At 36.8% G+C, this 12,057-nt stretch overlaps 1 protein-coding gene across 3 annotated transcripts in view; it reads left to right on the forward strand.

Moving 5' to 3' along the window:
- SCYL3 (SCY1 like pseudokinase 3) overlaps positions 1–12,057 on the forward strand; it is a 34,632-nt gene that overhangs the window by 15,818 nt on the left and 6,757 nt on the right. For all 3 annotated transcript variants that reach the window (XM_026682186.2, XM_026682187.2, XM_087960963.1), the window contains exons 6-8: positions 7,595–7,697; positions 9,381–9,492; positions 10,082–10,159. In XM_026682186.2, coding sequence (XP_026537971.2) covers positions 7,595–7,697; positions 9,381–9,492; positions 10,082–10,159 — 293 coding nt within the window. The remainder of the gene's footprint in view (positions 1–7,594; positions 7,698–9,380; positions 9,493–10,081; positions 10,160–12,057) is intronic.

Here is a 12,057-nt window from a genome sequence, read left to right on the forward strand (position 1 = left end):
AACTACCAAAGACTTTTTTTTTTGAGATGATGGATAATTTAGCAGTAATTGGTAAATGGGGGCAAAGAAATTCTTTTCAGAATGACATAAATCTTTTTCAAGGGTTGATATGATATGGACTTCTAAAAATCTTGCAAATAAAAATCTAAAAGTAGATATTTTACCTAAATCTTTTTCTGATCATAATCCACTTCTAGTACTTAGAAAAAAGAGTTTAAGTTATAGATGGAGATTAAATTAATCTGACTTACAAAAGGAGATGGTTGTATTATAAAGGACTATAAAAAGAAACTGAATGAATACTTTATAATAATCTGGGCAAAAGGGCAAATTTAATGCTAGCAAAATAGTTATGAGGGATTATTTTATACAATACAATTTACTAGAGCAGGGATCCCCAACCACTGTCCGTGGACTGGCACTGGTTTCCGGTGTGCCAACAAGCGAAGCCCTATCTGCAGGATGCAGGTAGCACTCGAAACCATACCCCTTCCAAAGTGCAGAAAAAACCCCCTCCACAGAAGCAGTCCTTGATGCCCAAAAGGTTAGGGGCTGCTGGCGTAGTGAAGAAAAAAATCCCAGGAAAACATACAAAATATATTGGATGAAACTAAACAAAAGGAAATTGAATTGCAAAAGACACCTACAAACTCTAAAATCTTACACCAAATTAAATTGCTATGTCAACAACTGTCTATGTTACAGGGAGTGAGAAAAGAGAATGATTGAGAAAATGTGTGAAGGTAATAACAGATAATGAACTTATTAAAAAGTCTTTCTGTAACTTTTATTATAACTTTTACAAAAAAGCAGAAGCTAGATGTGTCTAAAATAGATGAGTATTGGTTAAGACAATGATTACCTAAACTCTCACATACTCAGAGACAACTTATGAATGATTTGGTAACTATTTTTGAAATATCAGAAGCCTTTAAAAAAATGAAATCAGGCAAAGTTTCAGGTCCAGATGGTCTTACAAGCCAATATTATAAATGCTTTGAACTTCTTCAGACACTAAAGGATATAATGAATGACATATTAGAGTGGGGAAAGATACCTCAAACTTGGAAAGAAGCTAATACAGGTAATCTTCGACTTACAACAATAATGGATCCTGCCTTGGGCCTTTTAGAGCATCCCACACCCCTTGAGATACCCCTTTGCTCTGCTTCCTTTCCTTGGGGTCCCTGCAGCCATCACCCCTCACAATCCTTGCTTACCTTCCGGAGATCTGCAGAACTCAATATTGTGGGCTGTTCTTACGGGGCCACGTGGAGCCGCCATTTGCAAACTGACCTCAGCAAAGCCTTCTGCCTTTCTGCATGAACTCTTTAACTCAAAACAGGATAATGAGCCACAGTTTGTGCTTTACGGTTTCTATATTTCCTGGTAAAAACAAGTCTTAAAAGGAAGGGGTAGAAACAGGAGCTGATGCAGTGAGATGGAGAACAGACAGCAAAGGGTTAAGTGTTAAAAGGGTGATGCACGAAAGCAACACAGCCATAGAACAGGTCTAATTCCCCTTTATTGCTCCAACTTTTCCCCCAAACGTCCCCACGTTTACTAGAAGTCCTGGAGCAAAGCTTTCACCTGCATTTGGCTGTGAGAAGTCCAGTAAGCAAGGTGAGCAAAGCAGTAACCAAGGTCAGAAGTCCAGTAAGCAAGGTTTGCATAACAGTAACCAGAGCAAGAAGTTCAGTGAAGCAGACAAACCAGGCAAGCCCCATGAGACAGAGTAAAGTAATCTCCAGGTGTCAGTAAGTGCACACGAGGCTCTACAGCTTCAATGCTTGTTCCCGACAAATGCCTCTCCCACCAGCATCTCTTTACATCTTAGTCCCCAGGTGTGCCTTGTGAAGGGGAGCAGGGCACTCTCCTCCATTATAGCTGGCTCAGTCTGCGTTGTTCTCGCCTTTTCTCTTCGTGCTCTAGGATCAGGAGGGGGTGGTTCCTTGTTCATAGCCTGAACTCTTGTCTCTCCTGCTCCTCCCTGTCTACAAGCCTTTCTAATCCTGAAAAGCCCTGCCCAGACTGGCCCTGCCCTTCCCATTTCCTCCAAAGCCAACGGAGCTGCCCCCTCGATTTCTGTCAGCTTCTGATCCAGCTCATCTGGATCAGGTTCAGGCTCCAATGGGGGCATGACAGTCAACAAGGAAGTTTATAAATTGAGAGCATTTGCTGATGACTTGGTTATATTTTTGCAAGACCCAAAAAATAACATACAGGTGAAACTTGAAAAATTAGGATATCGTGCAAAAGTTCATTTATTTCGGTAATGCAACTTAAAAGGTGAAACTAATATATGAGATAGACTCATTACATGCAAAGCAAGATAGTTCAAGCCGTGATTTGTCATAATTGTGATGATTATGGATTACAGCTCATGAAAACCCCAAATCCACAATCTCAGAAAATTAGAATATTACATGCAATCAATAAAACAAGGATTGTACATAGAACAATATCAGACCTCTGAAAAGTATAAGCATCCATATGTACTCAGTACTTGGTTTGGGCCCCTTTTGCAGCAATTACTGCCTCAATGAGGCGTGGCATAGAAGCTATCAGCCTGTGGCACTGCTGAGGTGTTATGGAAGACCAGGATGCTTCAATAGTGGCCTTCAGCTCTTCTGCATTGTTCGGTCTCATGTCTCTCATCTTTCTCTTGGCAATGCCCCATAGATTCTCTATGGGGTTCAGGTCAGGAGAGTTTGCTGACCAATCAAGCACAGTAATCCCACGGTCATTGAACCAAGTTTTGATGCTTTTGGCAGTGTGGACAGGTGCCAAGTCCTGCTGGAAAATGAAGTCAGCATCTCCATAAAGCTCGTCTGCAGAAGGAAGCATGAAATGCTCCAAAATCTCCTGGTAGATGGATGTGTTGACCCTGGACTTAATGAAGCACAGTGGACCAACACCAGCAGATGACATGGCTCCCCAAATCAACACAGACTGTGGAAACTTCACACTGGACTTCAAGCATCTTGCAGTGTGTGCCTCTCCATTCTTCCTCCAGACTCTGGGTCCTTGGTTTCCAAATGAGATGCAAAAGTTGCTCTCATCAGAAAAGAGGACTTTGGACCACTGAGGAACAGACCAGTTCTGTTTTTCTTTAGCCCAGGTAAGACACTTCTGACGTTTGTTGTTCAGGAGCGGCTTGACAAGAGGAATACGACATTTGAAGCCCATGTCCAGGATCCGTCTGTGTGTGGTGGCTCTTGATGCACTGACTCCAGCCTCAGTCCACTCCTTGTGAAAGTCCCCAACACTTTTGAATGGCCTTTTCCTGACAATCCTCTCCAGGCTGCGGTCATCCCTGCTGCTTGTGCACCTTTTTCTTCCACACTTTTCCCTTCCACATAACTTTCTATTAATGTGCTTTGATACAGCACTTTGGGAACATCCAACTTCTTTTGCAATTACCTTTTGAGGCTTTCCCTCCTTATGCAGGATGCAATGATGGTTTTCTGCACAACTGTCAGGTCAGCAGTCATTCCCATGATTGTGATTCCTACTGAACTGAGAGACAATTTAAAGGCTCAGAAACCCTTTGCAGGTGTTATGGCTTCATTAGCTGATTAGAGTGGGACACTGAGCCTAGAATATTGAACCTTTTCACAATATTCTAATTTTCTGAGATTGTGGATTTGGGGTTTTCATGAGCTGTAAACCATAATCATCTCAATTATGACACATCAACTATCTTGCTTTGCATGTAATGAGTCTATCTCATATGTTAGGTTCACCTTAAGTTGCATTACTGAAATAAAAGAACTTTTGCACGATATTCTAATTTTTTGAGTTTCACCTGTAGAATATTTGGTGAGGAAATTAAATGAGTTTGGGGTTTTAGCAGGTTTTAAAATAAACAGAAAATGACAATGCTTATCAAAAATATGACCTCTCAGGACTGTGATATATTGACTAAAATGTCTGATTTTAAGGTTGAAGAAAAGGTGAAATACTTGGGATTATATAGATAAATACAAATGCAAAACTGTTTTAAAATAACTATGTGCCTCTTTGGAATGATATCAAAAAGGATTTACTAAGATTAAACTGCAATTATCATTATTGAATAGAATATCTGTAATTAAAATGAATGTTTTACCAAAGGTGCTTTTTTGTTTCAAACATTACCAATACTTGCAAGTGATGATACTCCATTTAAACAATGGCAAATGGTTATTTCTAAGTTTATATGGCACGGAGAAAAAACAAGAATTAGATCAGGGGTGGGATTCTACAGGTTTGCACCTATTCACTAGAACCGGTTGTTACCATTCTAAGCAGTTCGGAGAACTGGTTGTTAGAAGAAATTACTGGCCTAATCCTGTAAGGAAGGCAGGAAGGAAACATTCTGGTGTTGCTTACAGAAACTGCCTCTCTGTTGACCCTTATTACATTCTTGGCAGGACTGGACTTCCTATTTCAGGAACTTCTCTGGAGTTTTTTTCCCTCCTTTGCTGGTACTTTGCTTGTGTGGAGTGACCATTCAAAGTTACAATGGCACTGAAAAAAGTGACTTATGACCATTTTTCACACTTACGACTGTTGCAGCATCCCCACAGTCATGAGAGGCCAGGTGAGGAGATGTGTGCCTCGATGTGAGTGATATTGAGTTGGCCATACCCAGCCAGTCACATGACCACCAAGCCATGTCCACCCAGTCACATGACCAAGCCACACCCACCAACTAAGACATGCCCACAGAACCGGTTGTTAAAAAAATTGAATCCCACCTCTGAATTAGATAAAAACTTTTGCAAGGTGCTAAAGAAAGAGGAGGTTTGCGTTTATCAGATTTGAAATTGTATTTTGATGTTTGTTGTTTGCTCTTACTAAAAGAACGGGTGAACCTCTCTTGGTGGTGGCTCCCTCTCTCTGGAACATAATTCCCCCAAAGATTAGAATGGCCTCCACTCTGATACTCCGCCAGTGGGCCTGGGGAATCCAGAGCAGGATAGAGCCCATTAAATGGCTCGTGTGATCTGCTGTCATTGGGGTGGAGGGTGGGAGTTGGGGAGTGGTTTTGTTATATTGTACTTTATTAATTTATTTGATTCTTTTTGTTAGTTTTTATTAAAATGTGGCTTTATATTCTGTAAGCCGCCTCGAGTCGCCATGGGTGAATAGGTGGCAATATAAATTCAATCAATGAATGAATCAATAAATAAATAAATATCCAAAATAAGAGGCTATTTGATTTAGAGGGTTATGAATTAAGATTTGGATGGCACAGTTATCTATGGTATGACAAAGTTAAAGTAAAAACTGATTTTAATAACCATTTTGTTAGATGTGCCATCCTAAGAGTTTGAAATAAATATAAAAAAAGGTTTTCTGTGAAGATACCTATCTCGGTGTCACTCAAGGAAGCTTTTTTTTTTTTTTTTTTAGAAAAAAAGGTGGTGAAGCCAGACTGGTGGATTTATGGTCAAATAATATCTTTTATTTTTGGTTATCCTATCCTTAAGTCTAAGGAGTTAGAATCAGAAGGATGTGTCTGCCATTGGTTTACATATTTATAATTGAAACAAAGATTTAAATCTGACAAAAAGAGTTATAGGTTTGATTTTGTGAAAATGTGTGATAATGATGGAATAATCATTACTGAGGTCTATAAATAGTTATTAAATTTGAATTTGAAAAATGAACATATAAAGGACTGCATGATTCAGTGGGCAAGGAACTTTGGATATAATGTAAAGCTTGAACAATAGGAGAATATGTGGATGAAAGGTACACTAAATTATAAGTGTAAGTATAAATTTATACTAAATTATAATGTAAAAGAAAATTTCTATAGGATGATATATCATTGGTATTTAACACCAGATCAGTTGTCAAGAATGTATAAAGGTATTTCAAATGAATGTTGGAAATTCAAAAGTAATGAAGAGTCCTTTATGTGACAAAGCAAAGAAATACTGGAGTAGAATTCACATCCCAATACAGAATATATTAAAAGTGAATGTAAAGATAAAACCAGAAACTTTTCTTTTGGGTTTAATGAAAAAGTCTTTTGGAACTTTGGTGCTATATATGTTGATGGCAGCAAAATTACTTTATGCATAAAAACGGAAGGACACGTTGAATCCCACACTGGACGAATGGCTGCAAAGGTTGATGGAGTTAGCAGAGATGGCTAAATTTGATAGCTTAGATTAAAGAAAAAAAATACAATTACTTTTGTTTCTACGGTTCTGGAGTTTGTGCTTGAGGTAGAAAAAAATAAACTTTGATTTTGGGTTTTACCAATTGGATAGGTTTGTTTTTATAGAAATGGCTAGTTTATACTATTATGTAAAAGTAAAAAGTTGAGGTTTGATGTTATTATCTTATTGTACTGCACCAAAGGGAATAGGGAGTCAACACCTTTTCTTTCTTTTTCCTTTTTCCTATACTTTTCCCTTTCCTTTTCCCTCCACTATCTTTCCTACTATTTCCTTTTATATTTTTGTATTTTATATTATGAATTAATAAAAAAAACCTAACTCTTATCAAATTGAAGACAATATAATGTTGGGCTAGAAACACGAATTTCTATGAAACAATTTCAATTTTGTTTCTGTAAAATTTAATGTTACTTTTAGCTGATTCTTTTTGCTTGATTTTGCTTTCTGCTTTTTATGTCATCTGTCAGTTTGATAATACCTTTATCACACATCTAGATAATTTATAAATATTTTAGGTAGCATATATAAGACAAAAATCTTGTGTGACACACCATTCAAGATGTCATTTTAATGTATTCATTCATGATGAACCATAAACGAATACATCAAGTATTATATATTCTTGATTTCAAAATCTCTACTGCTACAGCTAGGTGGATAAGCAACTAATTGAACAAATATCAACTAACTCACCTACCTATAGTAGAAGAAATTTTGAATTCAAGGATATTACCTTTGACAAAATTATGTTAGTCCTAGAAAATAATGCATTATTTTTTATGCTCACAAATTTGATCACTTAATTATTTTCCTGGAATTTTGCTTTATTATCAGACTCTGATCTGTAATTTCAGTTTATTCACCTAATTGAACATGATAGAAATTACTGGTTATGAGTATTTTGTACCATTTCTCTCTATTATTTCTCAAATAAAGTCTGCAGGCTCTTTATCATCCTGGGAGTAACTCCTATGGTTCTGAAAACCTGAACTTTAAAAAAGTAGCTCAGTTTTCTCTAAATCTTTCTTGTAGAGCCTTTTGTTGCCTTTTTATCTTGTCCTACTTAATGCAACTCGCCCAGTACAAGAGTTCCTTCCCTGATTATGTCCTTGATTTCAGGATTAAAACAGTTCTTTGGTTGTTAATGTATCCCTTACCAAATGCTGTGACTGGCCATGTATGTCAAACAGCTCCTCCTAGATTATATGGTGTTTCTTCTATACTCTCTGCACATCTTTTTTATTTAAATTTAGTCTCCTTGTTTTGGTAATGTATCTCTGATATGGTACTTTTTGTATTTCAGTAGAAAAATGCATATACTATATATTTTTAAATACTTAAAAGAAATATGATATATTTAAAGATAATGTTTTGGAAATGGTTAGTGTCTTCCATATAATATTTTTATTCCCCAGTCTGCAGACTTCCAGCTTCTTCCTGAAGGCCATGGGCATTCCCGAGATGCCTACTCATTTGGTGTAATGATTGAAAATCTGCTTACTTTTTTAAATGAAGAAGGTAAGAATTGTTGGAAATAGAATGTATAACCTCAAATGTAAATATACTCACAATTCAGAATAGATAAAAGGGAATACTTTTATATACAGTGTATATCCCCCTGCAACTTCCAAATAAACTGAAGATCCAGCTCAGGACAGGCCTCAGCCCAACAGCTCTTGTGAAAGGCAGAGGCAGAAAGTTAGTTTTCCAGCCTTGGAGAGCTGTGCCCCTTCCCTGGGAGGATGATGGAGAAAGCTCAATTCTTCACTCCCACAACTATATACAGCAAGATCTGGAGAAGATGAGGTTTTGTCTCCCTTGGGGAAATATATAAAACATGACAGCTCTTGAGATCCAGGTGAGCGGAAACCTCCTTTTGGAGGATTGAGGAGGAGGGGGAGGGCAATGGGGAACTTGTTTTCGGGATGGTAGATCAACCACCGCTGAGCTCCAGCTCTGGAAGACATCATGGGTTTCTTTCTCTTTTGAAGTTGCAACTCTGGAGTGGGACGAAATGGCACCCAACTCCACGCTTGGCTGCTGTCTGGGGAGGCGAGGAGCTGGTGGGGTGCTAAGTTGTCCCTACGTCCAATTGGCTGGTGCAATTTGTTCCAGACTGACCTGGCCGCACCTACCCAGTGCACCCACTCAGCCATGCCCACCCAGCTGTGCCCAGTTGGTCGCTCCGAGTCATTGGCTTTGAGTCATCTGTGCCAGTCTGATTGCACCCACTTCTATGCACCCAGGTGGCCAATGTGGGCTGTTCAGCACTGACCCAACTGTACCCACCCAGCTGTGTCTACCTAGTCACATCTACTCAGCCACGCCCACTGGTCTGAGCCCACCTGGCTACACCAAGTCATCTGTGCAGACCCGGCACAGGCCTTGTCCATTCCCCCTGGCCATGCCCACCATCCGCACTGAGCTGGCCACTGTGAGCTGGCCATTCTGCTCTAGAGAGCACAAAATAAGAAAGTTCTGACTTTAGTAATTAAAAATATAAAATGATAGAACTTTCTCTCCAAAGGAACTGAAATGTCAATTATTTGTGCCATGATATTTTTAACAGAGTAAATTAATTAGAGTACGTTATTAGAGTAGGTTTCTTTACAAGATCCTGCACTTCACATAATGTTGAATAACATTATGCAGTGAATAACATCAGGGATTGTGTATTAGAATCCTTAGAAGGGATTTTTCAAAAATCATTCTTATATGTCAAGGTAGCAATGGTTTGAATATCCTGCTGTATAGATTGGATCAAGAATTGATTTAAAAGTTGACTATTTTAGTGTAGTTTTTAATTTTAATTTTAAAAGTTGGAATTTCTCTTCTTGATCCCAAACAGAATATTTCGGTGCTTTTGACATGTGGAGCAAATAAACTTCTAAACTCTGCTGTGCATCTTATGAAAGTTTTTTTTTTTCAGAATTTTCAAGTAGAAAAACCTATCCTTCACTTTCATTCCTTTGAAATAATTTTCTGTTATATTTAGTTGCCATTTCAGTACTTGTATCTTCATTTATCTCATTTTATTTTCTTCTATTGTCAATGTAACGAAAAAAGAAGCTGTTTTGGAGAGTTAATGTTTGCTTAAGGTGCAAAAGAATAAATAATTTTCATTTTTCAGTATGCCATTTTGATTTGACAGAATTTTTTCTTCTTTGTTTCAAAGAGAATTGATTAAACCTTGTGTTTTAGTTTCAGCAGATGTACTTTCCAGCTTTCAGCATACATTACACTCCACTTTGCTAAATCTGGATGTAACATGCCGCTCCCCACTGTCCAACCTACTGTTTCATGAATTTTTTAGGTAAGTATGTCATTGAAATATAAACTAACTTGTCAAAGCTTCACTGAAGATGTTTTGTTTTCTAATTAAACATGGGAGAAAGCTGCTATATATTCTTAGTTAATTTCTATTGTTCCTTGCATTAGGAACTAAATAATACTGCAACTGTAATTGCTTCAATCTTGGTGATATAAGATATGAGCAATGATTTGAGTAGTTCTAGTATTTTTCATAATCTGTGATCAATGAATAAGCAACACTGATTAACAAAATAAGTTTTGGTTAAAAGAATGATAAATATTGTTGTCTACATGTTTTTCTACTGTGCTTACCCGGTTCTTATAGCATAGTTTCTGATCTGATTTAGTTAGTTTTTTGTTTTTCCTTTTTAACAACTAGCTTGTGCCAGAGCCTGAGGCTGATTAGGCTGAAAATTTAACATGAATTGTTCTTGGGAGAAATTTCTTAAGTTTGTGTTTTGTTATCATTTCACTGTGAAGCATGACTGCATCTTTCTATTTGCAAATGAGTCATTTTTATTTGTGGATGTTGAATTATTCTGTTCTGTTTGTATGTCTTTGCTCAATAATGACCATTTAAACTTTTTCAGAAATGATTTCTTAGAAGTGGTAAGCTTTCTGAATAGTTTAACACTGAAATCGGAGGAGGAAAAAACAGAATTTTTCAAGTAAGAATAAATGTTGACTCTTTTTTTTACTTTTGTATATTACATTCTATGGCATTTTATGAAGCTTTTTGTTGTTTGTTTGATATACTAACTTGAGAAACTGAAAATAAAAAACTGGAAAAGATAAAATTGGATAGCAGTGTCAAATTAAGCTAATTCTTTTTTTTATTTGTGCAAGTGGTTAAGTCATCCTCTAAAATCTAGAAAGAATTAAAAGAAATGTTCAAAGTGGCAGTTCTAAAGCAAGTTATGACAATAATTCTTTACTATATTATATTCTGATCAATAGATCAGGACCTTTTGTCCAAATTAATAATGTGTCATTCTTTTCTACAGTACTTTACTTTTTCAGTGAAAAAGAATAAGTTGAAATCTTTTATATTAGAATTATGTATTCTGCTACTGACCTATGACCTTGCTTGATATAGTTAAAATAATTAGCATTTATTTATTGGCATTTTCATAAAAGTTTGCATATGAATGAAATATGTTTTTAAATTAATGAAGTTATTTGAAAGCAGTGTCATTTTTCAAAACAAAAAATAATTTGCAAAAGAATGATAAAAAAACTGTTTTGTTTATTATGAAAAGTGTCCAGAAACATATATGTATGCTAAAGCAAGTTAGGCTGCTAAGCAATTTTTGGCTGCAAGATTTATTTTTCTTGTGCTTTAAATCTTGGCAAAATTTCAGAAGTGGTTTGCCATTGTTTACTTCTCAGGGCTAAGAGAGAGTGACTGGTCTAAGGCCACCCAGCTGGCTTCATGCCTAAGGTGTGACTACAACTTTGGGTCTCCCAGTTTTTAGCCTGATGCCTTAATCACTTGTCCAAATTGCTCTTTCAAGATCATACTGGCCCAGTATTAAAGACCTACGAATTCCCAAGGCCTTGGTTTCAACCTTTCAACAGTATGGGATGTTGCTTTTTATGAGATTGCTTGGTTTACATTTTCCCTGTGTTTTAGTAGATCTGTAGCAGAAACCATTTTAAGGGACACCATTATTCAGTGAAGCCTATTTAGAAATAATATGTAAAAGGGTTTTTCCCAATATTTATTTCTACATTATGGAACGCTCTTCATTAAAAAAAATTGCTTTGCTTTCTTGGGTATTTGAAAGAAAGATAAATTTAGTCTTCAAAGTTGCTTTAACATGGGAATTTTGATCTGTTAATATCAAATATTAATGCTGTTAATTCAAATATTAAAACTGTTAAATCTATTTTTAAATCAAATAAGGCTCACGTAAGGTTTTATATAGGAACACATTAAAAAGAATAACTGTATGGACGTTCCCAGCTGTCTTCCAGTTGAACTACACAGAAATAATATTTTCTATGGAATGTACATAAAATAGAAGATGGCATCATTGTACCCATGCCAAAAGTACATGCTGTTAGATTTAGACTTGGAATAGCTTTGTCACTTAGAATGTACACTAATTGGCATATATTAAAATGAAATTTCGTTGCATACAGCTCTCAAAAGGTCTCCACCTCTAAAATACACTGCATGAACATGACAAAATACATACATACCTACCTACATGTACATACATATACCAAATTATTAATATACCAAGATATATGACATGGAGAAACAACACAGTCTAGTTCAGATGTATACATGTACATGGCGAGAGAAACTAATCTTGCAAGTTTGCCAGACAGATGGCATAGGGAACAAAGCTGTTACAGAATCTGGAGACCTCCTCCTAGAGGAGGAGCAACAGAAACAGACCATAAAGTGGGTATGTGGGGTCTCTAACAATGCTTTGAGCTCTAAGCACATAGCACTTATAAGCAGTATCCTGAATAACAGGAAACAAGCTTCCTATAATCTTTTTGGCTGTCCTCACCACTCTCTGAATGGACATTCTTTCTGAGGCACTGCAGCCAC

Source organism: Notechis scutatus, chromosome 3, assembly GCF_049901735.1.
Source record: "Notechis scutatus isolate UNSWTSFEM ecotype Mainland chromosome 3, rNotScu1.2, whole genome shotgun sequence".
In the NCBI taxonomy this organism is placed as follows: domain Eukaryota; kingdom Metazoa; phylum Chordata; class Lepidosauria; order Squamata; family Elapidae; genus Notechis; species Notechis scutatus.